The 24186-nt window shown below is 41.0% G+C and overlaps 2 protein-coding genes across 5 annotated transcripts in view; one reads left to right on the forward strand and one right to left on the reverse strand.

Annotated features, from left to right (window-relative positions):
- The first annotated feature begins 243 nt into the window (after positions 1-243).
- Positions 244-15970, forward strand: NDUFAF1 (NADH:ubiquinone oxidoreductase complex assembly factor 1). 3 transcript variants are annotated; one of them, XM_059913572.1, is made up of 5 exons: positions 244-373; positions 4616-5267; positions 8954-9139; positions 14519-14659; positions 15146-15220. In XM_059913572.1, exons 2-4 carry the CDS (start codon positions 4692-4694, stop codon positions 14630-14632), a joined length of 876 nt encoding a protein of 291 aa, XP_059769555.1. In that variant the 5' UTR covers positions 244-373; positions 4616-4691; the 3' UTR covers positions 14633-14659; positions 15146-15220. The 3 variants fall into 3 exon arrangements, with proteins under 3 accessions (XP_059769555.1, XP_059769556.1, XP_059769554.1); XM_059913571.1 differs by lacking the exon at positions 14519-14659 and adding an exon at positions 15729-15970 and having other exon boundaries at positions 248-373; XM_059913573.1 differs by lacking the exons at positions 8954-9139; positions 14519-14659 and adding an exon at positions 15729-15970 and having other exon boundaries at positions 245-373.
- A 1849-nt stretch (positions 15971-17819) lies between these two features.
- NUSAP1 (nucleolar and spindle associated protein 1) overlaps positions 17820-24186 on the reverse strand; it is a 36113-nt gene continuing 29746 nt past the window's right edge. For both annotated transcript variants that reach the window (XM_059913570.1, XM_059913569.1), the window contains exons 9-11: positions 22573-22689; positions 19649-19757; positions 17820-18574 (exon numbers count right to left, since the gene is read on the reverse strand). In XM_059913570.1, the coding sequence (XP_059769553.1) occupies positions 18478-18574; positions 19649-19757; positions 22573-22689 (323 nt within the window). In that variant the 3' untranslated portion in view covers positions 17820-18477. The remainder of the gene's footprint in view (positions 18575-19648; positions 19758-22572; positions 22690-24186) is intronic.

Consider the following 24186-nt stretch of genomic DNA (forward strand, 5'->3'; position numbering starts at 1 on the left):
CGGGATGCAGGAAGGACAGGCGAAAAGCTTCTCTAAATTCTCCCCACTTTCTCACACAGGGCAGAAAAGATCGGGGGAGTAGGGGTGGGGGAGCCTTTTGGGAAGCTAGTCGACCAAAAACCTCAGTTCGCCGGGGTCCGGGAGCCTCATTACTCTTCCCCGGCCTCTGCACCCGGCCGGAACTCGTGTCATCAGGCTTGGTTTCCCGCCGGCCTGGAAAAGCGGACGGCCCTACAGGGAAGAAGTGGAGAACTCGGTCAGGAAAAGCCGGGCTCGGGCGGAAGTCACTCTGAGGCGTCGGCAGGGAAGGCCAGGGAACGCCAGCCGGGAGTTGGAGCGTCCGAGGCTTGTGAGGGGCACACGGCCGTAGCAGGTGAGGGGGCTGTGGCATGGTCCCGACCGCTCCCCGACTAAACACCGGGGCTCTAGGGTTGGTTTTGCCACTTACTAGTTGTATGACCTGGGGTAATTTAATTTGCTCAATAAGTGGAATAATAATAGTACCTCTCTCTCGGTTGTTGTGAGGAGTTAACGAAAATACACCCAGGACAGTTTCTGGCACATAGTAAGCTCTGGATGTACAATCTTCACTAATACTGCTCTCTCTTAGCTGCGTGGGTTACGTTGCCCTGAAAACTCACCAACTTCCGCCCGGGATCATCCAGTTAATGATTTTGACTTTATTGGTAAAAGTATGAAACAAAACACTTATAATTAAAGTTATAAGAGAAGTGATAGCACTACTGAGGGGTTGGAAAATAGGGTGAATAATATTACTCATAATCCCATCATCCTACACACGACTTTAAGCCTTTTTCTTCTTGTTTACCCCCAAATCTTTTTGTCCGTACATTTTTATACTGGTAGTGTTAGTGTATGTGCATTTTGATTCCTCCTTATTTGCCACTCAGTAGTGTAGCCTAATCCTGGTGTTAACGAAAATCGTGTTTATGATTGTACAAATTACATTTTATAGGCTTATCATTTATTTTCCAAATTCCTGCATATGCAGAGGTAAAGTCATTTAAACAAGTCAGTGAGGGAAATTTAGATGTTACCTATGATTCCAGGACGTGAGATCAACTGTTGTTATTTTTCCTGGTTCCCTTCTGTTTTTTAGTCCATGTGAAAACATACTGTTTACACGGTTTTCATTTATTTTAGCAAACATTGTGCATCAGTTATGTTTAAGCCATAGTCCAAGATTAAAGTCAGGCTAGTTAGGTAGACAGAAAAAAAAGCAAGATTCTAGTAGTTTGTAAGGGCTGTGAGATGTATGCATAGGTTCTCGTAAGAATATGGAGGAAGAGAAATGTCAGTGCCCTCCAATTAGAGGCCACCAGGAACATGCTTGTAGTTGAACGAGTTAGGCTTATTACTCCTGTAGTGAGAACACATGCCATGGGAAACCATGGGGCATCTCAGTAAGAGAGTGTTAGAAGGGATTTATTGTCGGACTTAGGTTTGTGTTAGGTGATTTGGGGGAAAGTATTGAGGAGGTGGAGGTAGTTCTATAATTAGGAGAGAATCTTATCTATCTAGAGTGAGGCTAATGCTGTGACTGGTCAGGGTACGGCAGTCACTCATATATTAGCCAGGATAGCAGAATGTTTGGTCACTTTTGTGGGTTTTGAGCAATGTTTTTGTGTGTGTGTGTTCAGACATGATTATAGTTAGTATAATTAATAGAGCTGAGGGTATTTATTGCCCATGGAAGTGAGGAGAAGTTAGGCCAGGGAGTTGGGCACATTTTGGAGGGCCTTATGTACCATTTTAGGAGTTTGAATTTCTGGAGGGAATTGCTGAATAAAGGGAGTGCCATCATATTTAGAAAAATCCCCTTTGTTGCCAGGCAAAGGTTGGATTGGGAGAGGAGGAGGAGATCAGAGTCAGAGAGATGAGTTAGGACTTTACTAAATCCTAAAGGGTGTTGTCCGCCAACTCCAAGGGCAACACCTGGGGGCTCGTTAGACATAAAGAATCTCAGGCCCCATTCTACACCTACTAAATCAGAATCTGCATTTTAACAAAATTCCCAGATGATTCATAGGCACTTTAACATTTGAGAAGCCCTTTGTTAGGGGAATTACAGTAGTTCTGGTAAGAAACAATAAAACCCTGAACCAAGACAGTGGTGGTGGTGGTGGAGAAATGTGGAGATATTATTTGTTCAACAAATATTAGAAGCCTCCTGCATGTCTGGCACCATCCTGGTTGCTGGAAGTACCACAATGAAGATAGTCTCTCCCCTCAAGACACTTCCAGTCTGGCGGGGGAGACTGACAAGGGAACTGTCAATAAACTGTAGCAGGGAAATTGTAAGCCCAGGATGCAGCGAGAACACATCAAAAGGTCTCAGTGGAGTTGAGTAATTAAGGGTTCTTGGAGGAGGTAAGGGATGCCTAAGATGAGTCCCAAAGGATAAATCAGCCAGCAGAAATCGGTAGAGGGCATTTCTGGCCTAGGAGCAGCAATCTGTCAAGGCATGAAGCCCAGAGAGGGGGTACTGGGTGGCACTTGTTGGACCACAGGTGTTCTCTGTGATTAGAGCAGAGTAGGGTGTGATTAGAGGGGAGATTGGAGAGATGAGCAGAGGCCAGATCTGGAGGGGTCTTATAGACCCTGTGGAGAAAGTCGAGTTTTATTCTGAAGACCATGAGAGCCTCTGAAGAGCTTTAGTCAGAGAAGATAAATAATCAGTTTTGTGTTTTAGGCCCTCTAGATGCTGAGTGGTGGGATAAGGTGGAGGTCTGGGTGCAAGCCTGGAGTGCAGTGATTTAGGAGAGAGAAGGTGTTGAGCCACCTGATGAGGGGAGTGAGGGAGGAGGGGCAGTCTGGAAAGATGACCAGTCCTGTGTTGTAGATAGAGTGGTCTGGGTGCCATTTTGATGTAGACTCTTAGGCGACTGAGCTGAATTGTTGGATTTGGGGCATTTTTGAAGTTTTTTTTTTTTTTTTTAAGTTTTCAGCGTTCCATTTAGTTTCTCACTCAGTACTGTGTTCTGACTAGTGGGTGATTTTTTGTTTTTGATTTTTCTCTCTTCTGGTCTCTGGTGAGAGAAAGACAAAAGAGAAAGATGAAGAAGTCAGCATTCCATATTTTATTTCATTTTTGTGGTAGCTGGAATAAGTAGGAGAGGGGACTATTTAGCCTTCTTGGTTCTTGCAGCACTTCCTGCCAGCAGTCATTAAATGTTGCTGCAAGAGCAAAGTTGTTATTTCAGTAGAGCTGTAGAAGTTATATTACTAATGGTTAACATACAGAGAGGCAGCAGTAACTAATGGAAGGATTTAAGGCCAGGGTTCTAGTGCTAGCTTCCATACTGATTAGCATTGTAATCTTAGACAAGTTACTTCACCTGTTGGTGTCTAGTTCCTTGTGAAAGGAGATAACTACCTGACTTGTCTTACAGGAGGCTTATGTGGATTAAATGAGATAATATTTGTCAGGGTGACTTGAAAATACTAAGAATTGCATTTAAATGTAATGGTATCATTGCTACTATTGTTTAGGTTCTGTCTTTGAGGAGATCAGATAGTGGCTGATAGTCAAAGCCTTGTTACTCAAAGTGTGGGCCTTGGACTAGGAGCTTCTTAGGCACGAAGAATCTTGAGGATCTTGTCAGACTTACTGGATCAGAGAACCCTTTTATAGCCATCATTCCATCTGGTCTATAGAAGAATCCCTTAAGGTAGGTAGGGGAGGTGTTAGCACATCCATTGCCCCGAGGAAATGGAGGCCTCAGAAGATCAACTGCTTTACCTGAGGGTAAACAGTTCTAGGTGTGAAGTCCAGGCCTTCTGACTCCACATACAATGTGAACTGTAGTCTCTTCTTTTTATAGATGAAGTGCTAAAATGTTGGTTAGCCTAGATCCTGGAGTGAATTATTGACAGTTGAATATTTTATTTTAGGAACCAATTGTTTCTTTAAAAATCCAGCATAAAAATTTGCTTTAAAATTGACAACCTTTAGAAGCACATACTTGAATTATTTGGGGGTTGATCAATAACTCCATGAAGGGGCCTGTGTTTCTGTTCATCTTGGCATTTTTTTTTTTTTAATATTTTATTTTTCTGGATTGTGTGGTGTTTGTGGTAGTTGTCAGCATTTTTTTTAAAATTTTATTTATTTATTCATTTATTTATGGCTGTGTTGGGTCTTCGTTTCTGTGCGAGGGCTGTCTCTAGTTGCGGCAAGTGGGGGCCACTCTTCATCGCGGTGCGCGGGCCTCTCATTATCGCAGCCTCTCTTGTTGCGGAGCACAGGCTCCAGACGCACAGGCTCAGTAATTGTGGCTCACGGGCCTAGTTGCTCCACGGCATGTGGCATCTTCCCAGACCAGGGCTCGAACCCGTATCCCCTGCATTGGCAGGCAGATTCTCAACCACTGTGCCACCAGGGAAGCCCCTCATCTTGGCATTTTTTCACAAGGCAGTGGGATGTATTATGTACAGTGTAAACATTCTTCTGCTCATAGTAGGCCCTGGGTAAATGTTCATAGAATTAGAAAATAAGTTCATGAATTTCATAGTACATGATCCATGTTGAATTTGAAATTATGATGCATTCATTGGCTATACTGGTAACTCTTCACTGTCTCTTTTATTATAGGTGGAATTGGGCTATTTGCTGAAGCTTCTTTCCCGGTAGGCCAGGGAAAAATTTACATTTTGACTTTCTTTTAATCATGGCTTTGGTTCATAAATTGCTGAATGGCACTTATATTCTCAGAAAATGCCTGAAGCCAAGTGTTGCCTCTTGTCCATTTTTGGGTACTCGCTCTGCAGATTATTGTTCCAGTAGTCTTGAGAAACCAGCGGCTGCTCCTGGCAAAGCCTCTTCTCAGAGGAAGACTGAAGGGAATTTGGAAGGACATCACCAGAGAGAAGTTGCTTTGGATATAACTTCTCCTGAGGACAAGCCTGAAGTTAGTTTTGATAAAGCAATTAAAGAAGAAATAAAGGACCATTTTAGGCGTTTGAAGAATGATATTGTGAATCATTGGATAGGGCCTGAAGGCCGCCCTCTGCATGAGGTCTTGATGGAACAAGCCAAGGTTGTCTGGCAGTTCCGTGGCAAAGAAGATTTGGATAAGTGGATAGTGACTTCTGATAAGGCGATTGGTGGCAGAAGTGAAGTGTTCCTGAAAATGGGCAAGAGTAACCGAAGTGCACTGCTGTATGGAACTCTGAGCTCTGAGGCACCCCAGGACGGGGAGAGTGACCGAAGTGGATACTGTGCAATGATATCCAAGATTCCAAGGGTACGTGAGACCCAGGAGCTGCAGGTTTCTAGTGAACTGAGGTGAACTTCCTTGTAGCATGAACTATAGCAGACAACTATTGTTTCTGTAAATGAAAACAGCTGGCATCTCATCTTGTGTATGGGGTTAAATAACTACTGGGCACATGTGTAAAGTTTCATAAGCACAAGGGGGGAAGTGGTTCCTGAAGAGAGGCTACATGTTTCTGGGCATCACTTGGTGCCATAGTGGGGCATACATAGGTTTGAGGAGCCCTGAGAAGTTAGATATTTAAATGATGATCTGGGGAGATTTACATCTCCTCTAACATAGGCTGTAGACCCTCTAATGGCTAGGGGTTCCTTAGAGTGGAAGTAGGGTCATCCGGGGTTTTCATTTTTTTTTTTTTAAAGTAAACTTTTAAATTTTAGAATATTTTTGGTATTACAGAAAAATTGCAGAGATGGTACTGAGAGTTCCTGTATGTCCCTCACCCAGCTTCTCCAGTTGTTACCATCTTACATCACTTGGTACATTTGCGACAACTGAGAAACCAACATTGCTGCGTTACTGTTAACTAATTCCAGACTCTATTTGGATTTCACCAGTTTTTCCATAATATCTTTTTTTCTGTTTCAGTATCCCAGCCAGGATACATCACATTACATCCAGTTGTCATGTCTTCTTAGTCTGTTACTTAGTCTTTCCTTATTTTTCAAGAGGATTTGAGAAATACTGGTCAGGTATTTTGCAGAATGATCCTCAATTTGGGATTTTCTGATTTTTTTTTTCTCCTGGTTAGACTTGGGTTTTCTGGGTTTTTAGGAAGAATAGCACAGAGTTGAAGTACCCTTCTATTATATTAGGTTACATGCTAGTAGCATGACTTACCACTGATGTGTTAACCTTGATCACCTGGTCAAGGTAGTATTTGCCAGATTACTCCATTGTTAAGTTACTTTTTTTTTTTTCCTCCATATTCTGTTCTTTGGAAACAAGTCACTAAGTGTACCCTGCATTCAAGGCATGGGGTAGGGTGTGGGATTAAGTTCTAGCTCCTGGAAGGGGTAGTATTTACATAAATTATTTGGATTTTTCAGGAAGGAAGATTTGTGTCTTCTCCCACATTTATTTATTCAGTCATTTAGTATGGACTCACACTTTGGGTTATAATCCAATACTATGTTATTTATTTCGTTGCTCAGATTGTTCCAGCTTTGGCCACTGGGAGCTCTTTCAGGTTGGCCGTGTCCCTTTGACATGCCCCCATCCTTCTGTGTTTTTGAGCACTTTTTGGCACTACGAGATGCTGTAAGCTCATCTTGTATTTCCTCTGTTCCAACCCTAGAATTAGCCATTCCTCAAAGGAGCCCTGGTTCTTTTTTTTTTTTGGAAGATGGAGTTGGAAACCAAGATCTGGATGCTGAGTATGCTTGTTGCTTCTGGATTGACACTATTTCTAGGACCTCTCAGTGGACACAGCTAGGAAATATATGTATGCATACCAACTCATGGAAACACACATCTGTAACTATTTCTATATCTGTATTAAGCTAAGTATGAGTTAATACTGATGCTTTGACTCTAATCCGGTACCACATGATTTATTCTAGCTTCCTCCCTCTTGTTTATTGATAACTTCTGTAACGGTGTGAAACCTGTCTCCCACCATTTACTGTACATTTACTTATTAATTCAACCCAAGAGTACATGTAAAGCAGTTTCAGGGCTTCCCTGGTGGCACAGTGGTTAAGAATCTGCCTGCCAATGCAGGGGACATGGGTTCGAGCCCTAGTTCGGGAAGATCCCACATGCCGCGGAGCAACTAAGCCTGTGCGCCACAACTACTAAGCCTGTGTGCCACAACTACTAAGCCTGTGCGCCACAACTACTGAGCCTGCACTCTAGAGCCTGTTAGCCACAACTACTGAGCCCACGTGCCACAACTACTGAAGCCCGCACGCCTAGAGCCTGTGCTCTGCAACAGGAGAAGCCACCGCAATGAGAAGCCCGTGCACCGTGACGAAGAGTAGCCCCCACTCGCTGCAACTAGAGAAAGCCCGTGCACAGCGATGAAGACCCAACACAGCCGGAAATTAAATAAATAAATAAATAAAAGCAGTTTCAGAATTTCTAACCCATAACCCTGTGAGAAACAACTTTACCAACTACAGTACAATGTTTATGTATAGTTTCTTTTGTCTTTAGCCTTTTGGTTTCCAGTCAGACCACCATTTTCCAAGGCTACTTAGGTCAGCTCCTTTGTCTCGCCACCAGCCTGTTGCTTTTTGCAATGCTGATCAGATGTTGTTTCAGGGCTGCTCTGAACAGGCTCCCGTGCCCAGCCGTGGCCACAGCCCATGGGTGTTTGCTTGGTTGTGGTGCCCTTTTTTTTTTTTTAATATTTACTTATTTATTCATTCATTCATGCATGCATGCTGTGCCAGGTCTTAGTTGCAGCAAGCGGGATCTTTGTTGCGGCATGTGAGATCTTTAGTTGCAGTATGTGAACTCTTAGTTGCTGCATGCGGGATCTAATTCCCCGACCAGGGATTGAAACTGGGCCCCCTGCACTGGGAGCACGGAGTCTTAGCCACTGGACCACCAGGGAAGTCCCTTGGTTATGGTGTTTTAAGGAGAAAGGCAAATGATAGGAATAGTATTAGGCTCCCTCTCTCCAGATAATGATGAAAAAGAAAAGTACATGTTCTTTCAGAGGTAATAAACTATGCGTACAAGATTTTTTTTTCAGGCCCTGAAAATCCACAGAATGGATTTGGTCAGTCCACAGTAGAAAATAATTCTATGATGTACTGTGGAATAATGAAAGTAGTCGATAACATTTATTAAGTGTACCCTGCCAGTCCTTGTGCTAATTACTTTATATACATTATCCCTTTTATTCCCCACATCAATCCTGTAAGGTATAACCATCCCCGTTTTACAGATGAGGAAACAGGCTTGGGGAGATTTAGTAGCTTGTCTAAAATTACATGACTAGTAAGTAATAGTTCATATCTGAGCACTGGTATTCTTGAAATCCGATTAGCTCTGAGATTGCTATAAACAAACACCTTTGGAAATTAACACTACGTTCTACTTTCAGAGACAATTTAGGTAGTTAAGAACATAGATTTTGGAGTTAAACAGTACTGGACCTACCACTTACTGGTTGAGTGCTCAGTTTCTTCATCTATAAAATGGAGTACAATGATAGTACCTATCTCATAGGGCTGTTGTGAGGATTAAATTATGCATGCAGAGTGATTAATGTATATTTTCAATGGATGGTAGGTGTTGTCAAAAAAATACCAGTTTTAAAACTTGGAGTCTTTCATAGTTTTCTGATTTATGGGAAGGCAGTTGTCATAAAATGGCCCAGTCAGAAGCCATTGCTCCCTAGGCCCTGGGAAAGAAAGTACACACAGTAATTCATTTCCGTTCAGTGACACAAGTGAGTGTCTACCCCATGTAAACACTGTCCTGGGCCAATCAGGTCTTGAACATTACCTTAGAAACATTTAACTAGGTCAGTATTTTGTACTAAAATAAGAATCACCAGATTTATCTGCCTCCTTACGGTGGTAGGAAGCAGAAAAAAGCAGAAAAATGGCTTGTTGATCCTTTTGATGCTGTAAAAGGTGATGACTCACATTTCGCTAATAGTGGAAAATGAGGTGAAATTAACTTTCCTTTCTGTACCTTAGGGCCCTTTTGAGAGGAAGAGGTTTTATGATTGGTCCCAGTTCAACACTCTGTATCTTCGTGTCCGTGGAGATGGTCGCCCTTGGATGGTGAATATCAGGGAGGACATGGATATAATCCAGAGGAAGGATCAGATGTACAGTTACTTCATGTTCACCCGTGGGGGGCCCTACTGGCAGGAGGTCAAGGTAACAGCATAAGTCTTTACTGTCTATGAAAATGAGGTCTTATGAGATCATGGTTACATTGTAGTGTTTTTTTCTTATTAATCCCTCTTGGACAGTGTGGGAAGGGAAAGAAGGAAGAGGACCTAAGGGCAAGATTTACATAATTGACTTTTTCTTTTTTAAGTTTTTGGCTGTGTTGGGTCTTCGTTACTGCGCATGGGCTTTCTCTAGTGGCGAGCAGGGGTTACTCTGTTGCCATGCGCAGGCTTCTCACTGCAGTGCCTTCTCTTGTGGCGGAGCATGGGCTCTAGGCGCGCGGGCTTCAGTAGTTGCAGCATGTGGGCTCAGTAGTTGCAGCATGCGGGCCCTAGAGCACAGGCTCAGTAGTTGTGGTGCACTGGCTTAGTTGCTCTGCGGCACGTGGAATCTTCCTGGACTGGGTATCAAACCTGTGTCCCCTGCATTGGCAGGCGGATTCTTAACCACTGTGCCACCAGGGAAGTCCGACTTTTTCTTTCATTAATATAAATGTTAGCTTACTGACCAGTAAATATTTTTGATAAGGATGTGGCCAGGTGCATGCTGAGTCATGGGTCCATCTCTGCCCTGTGCACAATTATCAGTACTATAGGTATTTCTTTTTAAGTTCTGGCCATATCATCTCTTCCAGGCAACTGTACTAAGCTAGTGTCCCTAGCTGAGCAGAAAGGCTCCCTTAAGAGGAATAAATACTTCATACTTTACAGTTATCAACATTTTTATTTTTGTTTATTTCTTGGTAATATAAGGCAATCTTATTTTGTAGGGAGAAAAAACTTTTAGAAGGTAAAAAATGTTAATCAGGAGGAAAATAGTGGAAATTCAGGGAGTGAGGGCAAAATCAGGTGCCCGTTCCTTTCTTCTGCCTTCTGAAGGTTTTTAATCCATAAATTCAAAAGAAAGTCCCCATTTTGCTCATCCTTAAACCTAAGGGTTCATCCTGGATCCCTTTCTCCCCCACACCACATCTAGTCTTTTAACGAATTCGCTCACTCACCTATCCTTTCAAAATACACCTAGAATCTGACCATTTCTAGCCATCTCTTCCACTCTCACCCTAGTCCAGGCCTTTGGACTACTGCAAGAGCTTCTTTATTGATTTCCTTCTTTGTCTTCTTGCCTCCTAAAGTCCACTCTGCACACAGCAGCCAGAGTGATCTTTCTAAAGCATAGTTCAGATTACATCACTCACATGCTTAAAACCCTCCAGTGGTCTCCCCTTATTAGAATACAGTCCAAACTCTTTAACATGGCCTACGGGGCCTACAGTAGCAGACCCCTGTCTTCATCTTCAGTCTGTCTTCCTCCCCGCTCCCTCCTCCATGCTGGCCCCTTTTGTGTGTGTCAAACTCAACAAACTACTTCTGTCTCAGAGCCTTTGTATTTCATGCTGTATCTGTGGGCGTGCTCTTCTCCGAAGTCTTCACCTGCTTCCTCTTTCCTATTATTTACCTCTCAGCTCAAAAGCCACCTCAGGCCTTTCCTGATCCTTCTAGCTAGAGTTGCACCTTCTCACCCAATAACAACATCCTGTTTAATTTTTTCATAGAACTTATCACTAAGTAAAATTATCTTTTTCATTCACTTGTCTATTTGTTTATTGTCACTCTCTACCAGGCTCCTCTGGAACATAAATTCTGTAAGTTCTGAGAGCAGGGACTTTGTCTGTATCCTCCATAGCTGTTTCCCCTGCACCTAGAACAGTGCAGTGCCTAGCATATAATAGATACATATTTATACACTAATACAGATGTATAACCAAAAAATTATTATGTATGTAACACTTGTATATAAATAATACTTATAACAAATTACTAAACAAAACAACTATCTCATTATAGAAAATTTAGAAAATGCAGAAAAGGAAAAAAATCTTGTGGTACCACTACCCAGATGTAAAATACTATTTTTATTTTAGTATGCACCTTCAGACTTTTCTATTTACACTTTTTTTTTTTACAAGAATTGTGTTGTGCCAGTGCTATTTTATAACATACATTGTTCACTGAACTGAATTTTATATACAGCTTTCTGTTGAAATATATTTCTACATCATTTTTGATATCTGCATGATATTATGTAAATAGACACAATTTACTTAATCCATCCTCTATTGTTGTACATTTAGATTGTTTTCAGAGTTTTTCACTCTTATACCAAACTCTGAGGTAAATATCCTTAAATATTTTCTTAGATGTATTCCTGGAAATGAAATTCCTAGAATAAATGATATGTACATTTTTAAGGCCTTTGATGCACATTGCCAAATTATTTTCCAGTATAATCATTGACAGTTACTAATTACTTTCTTTCCTGAAAATACATGTAGTTCTAATCTTTGGCTGGAAATAATAGTTGTTTGCAACACCTTTCTTTAAATTATTATTATTATTATTACTTTAAAATTTTATTTTTGGCTGCATTGGGTCTTTGTTGCTGCACGCCGCTTTCTCTAGTTGAGGCGAGCGGGGGCTACTCTTTGTTGCAGTGCGTGGGCTTCTCATTGCGGTAGCTTCTCTTGCTGTGGAGCGTGGGCTCTAGGCACGTGGGCTTCAGTAGTTGTGGCATGTGGTCTCAGTAGTTGTGGCTCACGGGCTCTAGCGCGCTGGCTCAGTAATTGTGGCGCACAGGCTTGGCTGCTCCGTGGCATGTGGGATCTTCCCGGACCAAGGATTGAACCTGCGTCCCCTGCATTGGCAGGCGGATTCGTAACCACTGCGCCACCAGGGAAGTCTCTCTTTAAATTATTAAAGGAAGTATTGGGGAAGAGATTTTTATTTTTATCTTTTTAATAAATTTATTTATTTATTTATGGCTGTGTTGGGTCTTCGTTGCTGCACGTGGGCTTTCTCTAGTTGCGGCAAGCGGGGGCTACTCTTCGTTGCAGTGCACGGGCTTCTCATTGCGGTGGCTTCTTTTGTTGCGGAGCACAGGCTCTAGGCACGTGGGCCTCAGTAGTTGTGGCTCGCGGGCTCTAGAGCGCAGGCTCAGTAGTTGTGGTAGTTGTGGCGCATGGGCTTCGTTGCTAGGTGGCATGTGGGATCTTCCTGGACCAGGGCTGGAACCCATGTCCCCTGCATTGGTAGGCAGATTCTTAACCACTGCGCCACCAGGGAAGTCCCAGGGAAGAGATTTTTAAAAATTAAATGTTATTAATTGCTGTCCATGTCTTCATGAATAATTCTCCTTTAGTAAATAGAAGTGAGATGCTCAGATATTTACTGATTATAGAAAGAAAACAGGAAAATGATGGAAAAATTATGCATGCTAGTTTTCTGTCATTTGTAGAGAGAAAACAACTGTTTATCCTTTTCTTTTTATGCAAGCTGTACAATTTAATGCTTCTTAGCTTCATTTTTTTTCCAGGCTAAAAAATTCCCTTGGTGTGGACAGTGGCCTTAGCAAATTACATGACAAAAAGACAAAAGGCCAGTGGGGTGGGTGACACATGCTCCTTGAATGGCGAGCAGGTAGTATTGATTCCGTTTCCAAAATATATTTTGAATAATGAGGTAGATGAAGTGCCCAACCAGGATGCAAAAATGAGGAACTGACTGGGTTGAGGGCTGGGGGTGCAGGGTCCCTTCCAGGTTTGTGTAACAGAAATGAAGGGAGCCCGTGAACTGAGGATGTGACTGCACTTGGATTTGCTGTGTGAGGAACATGATCTTGTGCAGTGGTGCTTTATTAAATGAGCTTTGAATTGAGTTTGTTTTTATGTCAGCAAGTGTTTTTGGTGATAATCTGAACAGTACGTTTTATTTTTTTAACTCATTTTTATTTTTTGGCTCAAAAATCAAAATAATATAAAAATGTACAAAAAAGTCTCACTCCCACTCAGTTCCCTCTCCACCCTTTTTGCCCCTACCCTCTATACATAACCACATTTATTAGTTTCTTCCATAGATTTACAGTTTTTTTAAGCAAATATAAGCAAGTATATATACACATACACTTATTTTCTCCCTTTTTTAAAAAAAATTTTATTTATTTATTTATTTATTTTTGGTTTTGTCGGGTCTTCGTTGCTGCCCACTGGCTTTCTCTACTTGGCGGCGAGCGGGGGCTACTCTTCATTGTGGTGCGTGGGCTTCTCATTGCGGAGCACGGGCTCTAGGCACGCGGGCTCAGTAGTGTGGCACACGGGCTCACTAGTTGTGGCGCATGGGCTTGGTTGCTCTGCGGCATGTGGGATCTTCCTGGACCTGGGCACGAACCTCTGTCCCCTGCATTGGCAGGCGGATTCTTAACCACTCTGCCATCAGGGAAGCCCTTTCTCCCTTTTTTTACTCAAAAAAAATAGCATACTTTATGCATCTTCTGTGCCAGTTTATATTTTTTAAATTTAGATCCTGGAGAGCTTCCATATCACTACATGGAATTATTCTTCATTCTTTGTTATTTTGTTTGGTATTTTCTGTTATATGGATATCTCATAGTTGATTGAACTAGTCCTTATTGATAGATACTTGGGTTGTTCCCAATTGCTGTAGTAAATTTTTTATTAGTTTTTTTTTAGGCATTTAAAAAATTTGTTTTTAGGGGAAATTCACTGGTGGTCCAGTGGTTAGGACTTGGGGCTTTCACTGCCAGCGCCCAGGTTCAGTCCCTGGTCGGGGAACTAACATCCTGCAAGCCACGCAGTGTGGCCAAGAAAAAGTTGTTTTTAATAACATAAATGATATTTATACTATAGATTTTGTTTATCTCTTACTTTTTTACTAATAATACATTGTGGAGGTCTTCCCACAGCATCATGTATAGATCTACTTCATTTTTAAAAATAGCTGCATAGTATTCAGTTGTATGGTTGCCCTATAATTTATTGAACTATTCCCCTATTTTTCCTTTTTTTTTTTAAATTAGAAAAAGCTGTATCTTTATGTCTTTGTCAGAGTTTATCTGTAATATAAATTCCTAAAAGTGAAACTGGCAGGTCAAGTTACGGCATTTCAAATTTTGCTAGATATTGCTGTGTTAGTTTCCTATTGTTACATAAAAAATTACCACAAACTTCTCACAATTCTGTAAGTCATAGTTTGGGACACCCTGTGGCCAGGTTCAATGCTCAGGGCTTTCTAAGGCTGAAATCAAGGTGTCAGCTGGGCTGTACTTCTTTTCAGAGGCTCTGGGGAAGAATCCACTGCCAAGCTCACTCTGGTTATTGGCCAGATTTAGTTCCTGTGATTGTAATGATGTCTTGGTTTCTTTACTGGTTGTCAGCTGGGAGTCACTCTCAGGTCCTAGAAGCTGTCCACATTCCTTACCATTTAGCTCCCCTCCATCTTCAAAGCCAGCAGTGGAGAATCCCCCTGACCTCCCCCTTTGAATCCCTCTCACTCTTCTGACCTCTTTCACCAGGCACTTTTATGGGCTCAAGTGATTAAGTCAGACCTACAGAGGATAATCTTCCCTATATTAAGGTCAACTGATTTGGGACCAGACTTCGGGAGAGTCCCTTCACAGCAGCACTGAGATGTGTGTTTGAATACCTGGAAGAAGGTGTGTGTGCACTAGGTGGAAATCTTGGGGGTCATTTTAGAATCCTGCCTACCACAATTGCTAGCTGCTGCTCTCTAAAAGAGTTGGACTAATTTGCACTCCTACCAGCAGTATACAGATGTGCCTATTTCTCCCATCCCCATTTTTCTACTGGGTTGTTTAATCTTTTTCTTAGTTATTTGTAAAAGTTTTGTGTTTAGGATACTAGTTTTTGCCATCAGAAAGTTATAATTGTGCTCTGTCATTTTTTCCTTTGGGACTCCTGACTTAGAAAGGTTTTCACCTGTTTTCTTCTAGTACTTAGGTTATTTCATTAAAAAAAAATTTTTTTTTCTGTGATCCAAATGACTAGCCACTTGTTATAACTTCACATATTAGATAATTTTAAAATTCAATTTAAACCGTTATTATTTTATCATTGCAGTTCTAAACAGATGCCTCCGTTGCTTACATTTCAGCTCTGAAGTCAATGGTTTCTTCTTTCAGATTCCTTTCTCCAAGTTTTTCTTCTCTAATCGAGGAAGAATCCGGGATGCCCAGTACCAGCTTCTGCTTGACAAGGTAACATTTTCCTGTATTTTCACTCGGAACTATATTATCTTTAGTGAAACAGAACTCCTGTGAGGATGAGTTCAGTCCATTTTTGAAGGCTGGCAAATGAAAGATGAAAATTCCTATTTAAGTATACTCCTATTATACCTAGACAGATGCTGACTCAGAGCTATCCTGTGAGCCAAACCCCCATCCTGGAGGAATTTCAGTATGGTCCTCCTTTCAGCATGCCTACATTTTATTTTAGCTTTAAAATAAGAGTATTAGAGTTCAGGAGAGCTTCTAGGAACCTCCATTAGACATCCATGTTGTACTTACTAGTCTTAACTGGCACTACTTTAAAGAGAGAAGTAGAATGTGGAAAGAAAAGCAGTCAGTCCTGTACTTCCTCTTATAATTGGCTATGGCACATGAGAACTATGGTATACTTGCTAAGGGCTGATAGTATGGAGTTTTAAAACTCCAGGAACAACATCAGCATATGAGATTTTGATCAATTTCTCTATTTTAAACTTAGATCTCTTCTATCGGATTCACCCTGGCTGATAAAGTGGATGGTCCATTCTTCCTAGAAATAGATTTTATTGGAGTATTTACTGATCCAGCCCACACAGAAGAATTTGCCTATGAAAATTCTCCAGAGCTTAGTCCAAGACTTTTTAAATAGAGATCATGTGGTATTTCTGTATTACTAAACTAAGGGTAGTAGAATCCATGATGACACAAAAATAAAGTACTTCTTTAATGGCATCCAAACAATGGCTGGTATGTATTCCCTAAAACATAGCTAAATGCTGCTGCTAAGAGGGACCAGGATCTAAGCTGTACCTTAACTTAAAGAATCAAGTACTGATGCAGAGGTACTACGTAAATAACTGTTTTTGGTTAGAATGATTCCTATTAGCAACAGTTCCTATATGAGTAGGTGGTTTCCAAAGCAGGGAGTCTCTGAGGTGACTGTTTATGGCCCTCTACCATTCTATTCCTTATCGGTTTCTTCTGTTTCTGTTTTCTAATCTTATCAGGATAGGAGACTGTTGAAGAATATTAAGGTGCTGTAGTAGTCACTGGGAAAAGATACCTGTTTTAGTCTGCCCAAGCTGCTATAACAAATTACTATAGACTAGGGGGCTTAAACAAAACACATATGTATTTCTCACAGTTCTGGAGGCTGGGTAGTCCAGGATACCTGGTGTCTGGTGAGTGCTTCTTGGCTTGTAGACAGCTGCCTTCTTACTGTATCCTCACATGGAGAGAACAAGTTCTAGTCTCTTTCTCTTCATATAATAGCACTAACCCCATCATGAGGGTGCCACCTGCCTGACCTAATTACCTCCCAAAGGCCTCCAAGTATACCTCAAAGTACCAAGTCACGTTTGGAATTAGGATTTCAGTGTATGAATTGGGCGGAGGGGTGGGGGGGAACGGACACAAGCATGCAGTCCATAACACGTGCATAGCTGGTTCTCCAAAGATGCATGACCCTTACCAGTTCTTACTTTATAGACTAATGTCCCCAAGGCTTCCCCAGTCGTTTTAAGTATTAGAGATTGCATATACCAAAAATAAGACCCTGATTAACACAGTTTAAACTGATCAATTCTTGTCATCTTAGAGGAAGAAGTAGGAAACTACGATATAGCCAGAATTCTGCAGTCTCCACATAAACTAATTCTAGAAAATTTCCGTCAGCATAGAAAGAAACCTCAGTGCCTCTTTGCAGTTACTCTTCATTCCCACTCTCAGCCCCACAATTACTAATCATCTACTTTTGCTATAGGTTTATCTTCTTTGGATATTTCATATAAATAGAATCATATGATCTTTTGTGTCTTGCTTCTTTTCACTTAGCATGTTTTTGAGGTTCATCCATGTTGTAGCGTGTTTATCAGTATTTCATTTTTTTAGTGCGTATTTTTAAAATCCATCCATTGATGGACAGCTGGATTTTTCTCCACTTTTTGGCTACTGTGAATAATACTGCTGTAAATATTTGCAGACACAAGTTTTGGTGTGGACATATGTTTTCATTTCTTAGGAGAATTGCTGGGTCGTATGGTAGATGTACATTTAAATTTTTTAAAGAAACTACTAAACTGTTTTCCAAAGTGGTTATATCATTTCACCTTCCCAGTAGCAGTGTATTTGACACAGATTTCTTGATTGATCTGATCTCTGCCTCTTGATAGCAAAATCTGAGTGTATTAAGCACCCAGGAGTATGCCATGTTCTATGGGCCCATATACGTATAACAATAAGTATAATAGAATGTGACAGGTGCTGTGAAAATACAAAAGGACATAGTCAATTCTTCTAGGAGTGGGAGTGGGAGGTCAAGAAAGGACACACAAAGAGTACAAGTCAACTCTTGTTAGTCTTGGCTGGTCAACTAAATTTTAGAAACCAATTACATTTACAAAGAATGAATCTACCACCATGAGAAAAAATTTTATTTATGAAAATTTTAAGCAGTACAAAACTCAGAAGCTCCATTCGGGTGCAACAGACATGGATATGATACTAAGCAACTCTAGTCTTTTCCATAAATTGAGTAAGATGTATAAGTTTGACAGAGCATAGTAATCCTTAAAGCAGCAATCCTCAAATTTCACTATGACCCTGTATATTTCTAAATAAGCCAGGCTAGAATGAGCTGTAGAGTTTTATTTTTAATACATTGAGGGAAAAAAAAAAGATATGTAATTGACAATTACATGAAGTGATCTGAAAAAGGTACACAGAAGCTTAAATGAAACATTTCGCATAGATAAAATATTGATGCCTTACAAACCCATATGGCCCACAGTTTTGTTAAGACTACTAGGTTCTCTAGAGGATGAAGAGGTGGCCTTTCACAGCTTACCCTATTCATAACTTGTTATTGTTCAATTTCTACTAAAGTCTGTAGTATAATTAGCTACCATCAGGTAAGTGCTTTTGCCTAGAAGAGGACTGAAGTTCTGTTATTAGAGCCAGCAGAGGGAACTTGACCTTAAAAATCTAGGTCAAGAATCTATAGGATGGGTCTTTTTAGAAAACTGAGTTAGTTGTACAGGGGCTTAGGTAAAAACTATTTCAAAAGAATTTGAGAGCTTTAAAGGTAGTAATGTCTTTTCAGGGGTAAAACATGTGAAGAAGCCACAGACACTACATATATATGAACAAAGTTAAGAGCAGAAAAAGGTCTTTTGGCTAAAGTGAGAGGACAGTACAAAAATATTTACAAAAGAGGGTTCAGAGAAAAGGAATATTTACAGGATATTAAATTATGAATGTTCAGCCATAATGAGGCCCCTTCGCACTCCCAGAACCTTTGCTTTCTTCTCCTTTCGTTCTTGCTCATGTTTCTTCCGTTGCTCCTCCCTAAGGAGGGACAGGTATACGTTAGGCTCTAGTGAAGCTCCAAACAGACCACTTTAAAGCACCTGTTGTTAGACTAATGTCCAAACTTAAAATGACATCCAGCACACTTGTGTAAAACACACTCTTACAGGACACTGCGCTCTGTCCAGTGGTCTGTGTGATGGAAGCCACACCTGTACGTACGTCACTGTTGTGTTAAAAGGCTAGAACTTGAGTTTTTTTTTTTTTGTTAAGGCAGCATTCTAAAATCAAGCATGGAATTGGAAGCAGAAGACACCTTGGAGATCGAATCCAAACCCTGTAGTTTTTTTTAGTTTGTTTTAAATGAGAAACCTCTACCTGTGGAAGTCAAAGGTCAAGCTCAAAATCACATTGTCTAATGAAATTGCTAAAATTGGAATCAGGGTCTCTGACTTAAACCACTGATTTTAGGGGGAAGGAATTAAGAGAAAAAAAAGACCCAGAATCATGATAATGATTTTAATAGCAAATAATAAGGTCTTGGTGGTAGCTGGCAAGTCAAACGGTAGTTAACCCGGTATCAGGAGGGTGTCACACAGGGAATTGGCCAAACCAGGATCAGCTGCAGCCCAAGACAGACTCTGGCGTTAACTTGGTTTTCATGCAGAAATAAGCCTCTAAGGATCATCCTGGGGTTTCTCCCTGTGTAGAGCCCTGAAGCCTAGAAAGCCTGGTTTCCCTGGGAGTGTGAAATTTATGTGCATACTTAGGTGCCCTGGGCACCTGGATTGGTATCTGGAGGGACATCCAGGTGCATTGTTTGGGCAGATAGGTCATGTAAGAGCAGTGCTGTGAATCCGGATCCTCTTCTGAATCACCTGCAGAGCTTTGGAAACAATGCAGATACGTGGATCCCATCTCAAACCTACTGAATTAGAACCCACTTTGGTATTGCCTAGGCACATGTACTTTTAGAAAGTTCTGTATATGATTCCACTTCTACCCTCTTCTTAAACACCACTATTACTGTGACTCTATCCCTCAGAGACTCTGCTTTTATATACAGTCTTTCAAAATTAAAAGAATTATAGAACTGGATAATTATGTACTTACCTGGTCTGGAGATGAGGTTGTTTATAACTTTTCTTGTGTAAGCTAACTCTGTTGATATGTTCATTCAGAGAACTGTTTTCTTTAGATTGTCCCCATGGTTTCAGTTTTCCTAGTTTAGGACAGAGACGGAGACAGATTTAAGAAGATTCTTGGGACTTCCCTGGTGGCGCAGTGGTTAAGAATCCACCTGCCAATGCAGGGGACATGGGTCGAGCCCTGGCCTGGGAAGATCCCACATGCCGCGGAGCAACTAAGCCCATGTGCCACAACTACTGAGCCTGCACTCTAGTGCCCGCGAGCCACAACTACTGAGCCCGTGTGCCACAACTACTGAAGCCTGCGCTCCTAGAGCCCGTGCTCCGCAACAAGAGAAGCTACCGCAATGAGAAGCCCACGCACCGCAATGAAGAGTAGCCCCCGCTCACCTCAACTAGAGAAAGCCCACGCGCAGCAATGAAGACCTAATGCAGCCATAAATAAATAAATGGAAAGATTTTTGTATTTATATTCCTAATTTTCTCTTCATCTGTGGCTACCTGCTTGCTGTCAACATTCATACTTTGTTTTTAAAGACATTTGCCAGTATAATTCTATTAATTTCAATTTAATATTCCACAGATAGACATTACATTTTTTTTCCTCTAAAAATAAGTGTCTTCTACTTTTTAATCCTTGGAAAGCCAGAAAAAAATCTAAAAAAAAAAAAAAAAACCCTTAATACTGAATCCCATTACATAACACATTAAAATAAGCCATAACAACTAAGTAGTTTATCCCAACGTTGCAACAGGAATGTTTAATATTAAAGTAGTATTTCATCTGTGCAGTTTATTATTATTGTTACCTATTAAAATGTATTTGGAATGGAACAAGTGGGAATATTTTGTTGGCTTTAGAACTGTGACCAAATTTCCAGATGTTTACATATTAGTTTATTTGTATAGTTTGACCTACTTCTGAGTACCAAAGATTATCATTTGCAGTGTTTCCCATTTTATAAAAAGGACTTTCACAGCTGCCGTATCATTTGATCCTTTCAGTAACCACTGAAGTAGTACTTATTTTCCCTTCCATAAAGGAATTAAGTGACTTGTCTAGGATATAAAATTACAAGCACAGATGAAGCTCTCAACCAGGTTTTTTACCATCAGTAGAAGTGGTGATCAGTCATTCCCATAACAAATACTTTTTGAGTACCTGGTATGTGCCAGGGACTATTCTAGGTGCTAGGGACATAGCAGTGAACCAAGTGGTCAAAAATCCTTGCTCTCCTGGGGTTACATTTCCGGTGGTAGAGGTAGACAGTAGTCAAGTAAGATAACACCAGGTGGTGCTATGTGCTATGAAGAAATGTAAAACAAGGTGAGGAATAAAGAGTGTGGGTGGGTGGGTGGGCAGGGAAGACCTTTCTCGGTTGCTGACAGTTGAGTGGATGCCCCATTAAAACAAAGGAGCAAAAAAAAAAAAAAAAAAAAAAAAAAAAAGGATCAAGCTGTGCAAAGATCAGTGGAAATAGTGTTCCAGGTGGAGCAGAGGGATAACAAGTTCAAAGACATGGAGGAGGGGATGGCGTTTCAGTGTTTGAGGAGCTGAAACACCAGTGTGGTTGGCACAGAGTCAGGGAAGGGAGGAGGCAATGAAATGAGGGTGGGAGAGAGATAGGAAACCTTAGGAGGTTCTGAGCACGCAGTGATGTGCTCTGATTTGTTTTTAAAGTTGTAGTGGGGCAAAGAGGCTTTTGTAGAAGCCCAGGTAAGATGATGTGACTTGGACCAAAGGGAGTCACAGTGGAGGGATGAAGAGTAGTCAGATTAAAGATCAATTTCAAAGATGGAGTTGAAAGGACTAGCCGATGGACTGGATATGGGATCTGAGAGAGAGTGAGGAACCAAAGATGACTCCTAGGCTACTGCCCCGACACTCGGGAGAGGGGTGCCATTGCCACAGATGGGAAAACTTGGGGAGGAAAAATGGGTGGGAGAAGTTTTCTTAAACCACGGTTCAGTTTGACTCTTACCTCTAAATAAGGCTTACATTTTCGGGCTTCCCTGGTGGCACAGTGGTTAAGAATCCGCCTGCCAATGTAGGGGACACGGGTTCGAGCCCTGGTCTGGGAAGATCCCACATGCTGCGGAGCAACTAAGCCCGTGTGTCACGACTACTGAGCCTGCGCTCTAGAGCCCGCGAGCCACAACTACTGAGCCTACGTGCACCTAGAGCCCATGCTCCACAACAAGAGAAGCCACCACAATGAGAAGCCTGCACACCGCAACGAAGAGTAGTTGCTCACCACAAGTAGAGAAAGCCCACGCGAAGCAACGAAGACCCAATGCAGCCAAAAATAAATTTATAAAAAAAAGACTTACATTTTCATTATATTTGTTTCATTAACATTAGTAATTTAAACACTTACATAACATGATTCTTATAGGAAGGTTTTGTTTTAAAGTAATTCCAGAAGCACTGACAGATAGATCACATTAAGTACTGATGTTTTAAATGGATGTAAAGATACTTTAATATATCCCCAAGAGCGACATCTGGCCAATAAATGTCCCAGATTGTTTGACCAGTGGTTCTTAGCTTGGGATCCTTTAAAAACTATAAAGAAAACATTCATTTACCCACAGCCTAACTTCCAAGTTTCTTGATTTTGGCTGAAGTTTTATTAATACTTTGTAGTAACACTGATTAGAAGTTGTCTTTGCTTAATAAAAACGTAAGTGAATCAATTATTTAGTTTTGTTTTTTCTTTTAGTATTTGTTTAATGGACACTTTTTAAATCATGGGTCACGTGGATACAGGGGCAGAGGCAGGAATTCTATGCCAAGTATGGCTTCCACTGAGTCACTAGAATTTTTCACATCCTCAGATGCAGAATTGTTCAATATTAAATCTTGTACATCAAAACATTCCCACATACCTTTGTGTGGCTCATAGTTGAGGGGACGAGACAAGCTTGCTTTGAGATCAAACACTGGTTTTCTATGTGAGATCGGAGTCTGCGCTGCCTCAGTTGTCAAATTGAACGGGGTAATAACTAAAATAACAAACAAGATCCAAGGGCTTAATTAGAAAAAAAGACCTGTTTAAGTATCACTTATTCAATCTTAAAAATAGAATTCAATATGAACAGTCTGAAACAGATATAGGGTTAAAAAGGAGGAGAAAATGGTTCTGAAAAACCTAGGGGCAGGACAGGAATAAAGATGCAGACATAGAGTATGGACTTGAGGATACGGGGTGGGGGGGAAGGAAAAAAAAAAAGAGGAGAAAAGAATAACTGAGGAAAACTAACCCCTGAGCTGTTCCCCTGTTAGCAGCTCCCCAAAGAGTCTAAATATTGTGACATTTCCTAGGATCAGCTGGAGTTTAGAATCCTGTTTTAAGAATTAATCAGGTGAGGGACTTCCCTGGTGGTCCAGTGGGTAAGATGCCATGCTCCCAATGCAGGGGGCCCGGGTTCAATCCCCGGTTGGGGAACTAGATCCCGCATGCATGCCACAACTAAGAGATCGCATGCCGCATAGACCAAATAAATAAATAAATATTTAAAAAAAAAAGAATTAATTGGGTGGGAGGGATAAATTAGGAGTTTGGGATTAACATATACACACTACTATACATAAAATAGATAACCAAAAAAAAGTACCTACTGTAGAGCACAGGGAACTATACTCAATATTTTGTAATAACCTATAAGGGAAAGGAATCTGCAAAAGATTATATATACATTTATATATACATATGTATATATATGTGTAATTGAATCACTTTGCTGTACACCTGAAACTGACACAACATTGTAAATCAAGTTTATTTCAATTTAAAAAAAAATCGGGTAAATTTTCAGGCTGCTTCCCTGATATTTACCCTTTTATTTATTTTTTAATTTAGTTTTTCTTTTTTGGCCGAGCCATGTGGCATGCGGGATCTTATTTCCCCAACCAGGGATGTAACCTGCACCCCCTGCACCGAAAGCGTGGAGTCCCAACCACTGGACCACCAGGGAATTCCCTACCCTTTAAAAAAATTATATCTTGTTAATAGTAACATTTTCATTAACACAAACAGATATAAAGCCTGCAAGGAACCTAATCACATAGAAATAAAAAGATCCATGGCTCTGGTTGTTACTAATGAAGGCTGTTACCGAAGAATATGAATTTTTGTAACAAAATTAAAAATATACCAGGATGGTATAATTTGGTAAGCCACATTTTTGCTACAGTTGGGCAGCATATATCTGGCACATTTTGTAATCCTTTCCCCTCACAGGCTGCATTCAGGCCATTGTCAAATGTTGGCACTTGCCCGTATATGTGAACAAGCAACTAGGATCTAGGACCACCTAGTGAAACAACCCAGAAAAGCACAGAATTCCTGTGCTGAAGCCATTCCACTGTGTTGCTATCAAGTGTTGGGAGGGAGGGGAACAATGGGACTGTCCCACCCTGCTGATGAGAATATAAACTAGTACAATTCAACCAGTAATTTAAGTGTCTGTCTACCCTACTATCCAGCAGCCCTAGTCCTA

The sequence above is a fragment of the Balaenoptera ricei genome, chromosome 2 (assembly GCF_028023285.1).
Source record: "Balaenoptera ricei isolate mBalRic1 chromosome 2, mBalRic1.hap2, whole genome shotgun sequence".
NCBI classification, from domain to species: domain Eukaryota; kingdom Metazoa; phylum Chordata; class Mammalia; order Artiodactyla; family Balaenopteridae; genus Balaenoptera; species Balaenoptera ricei.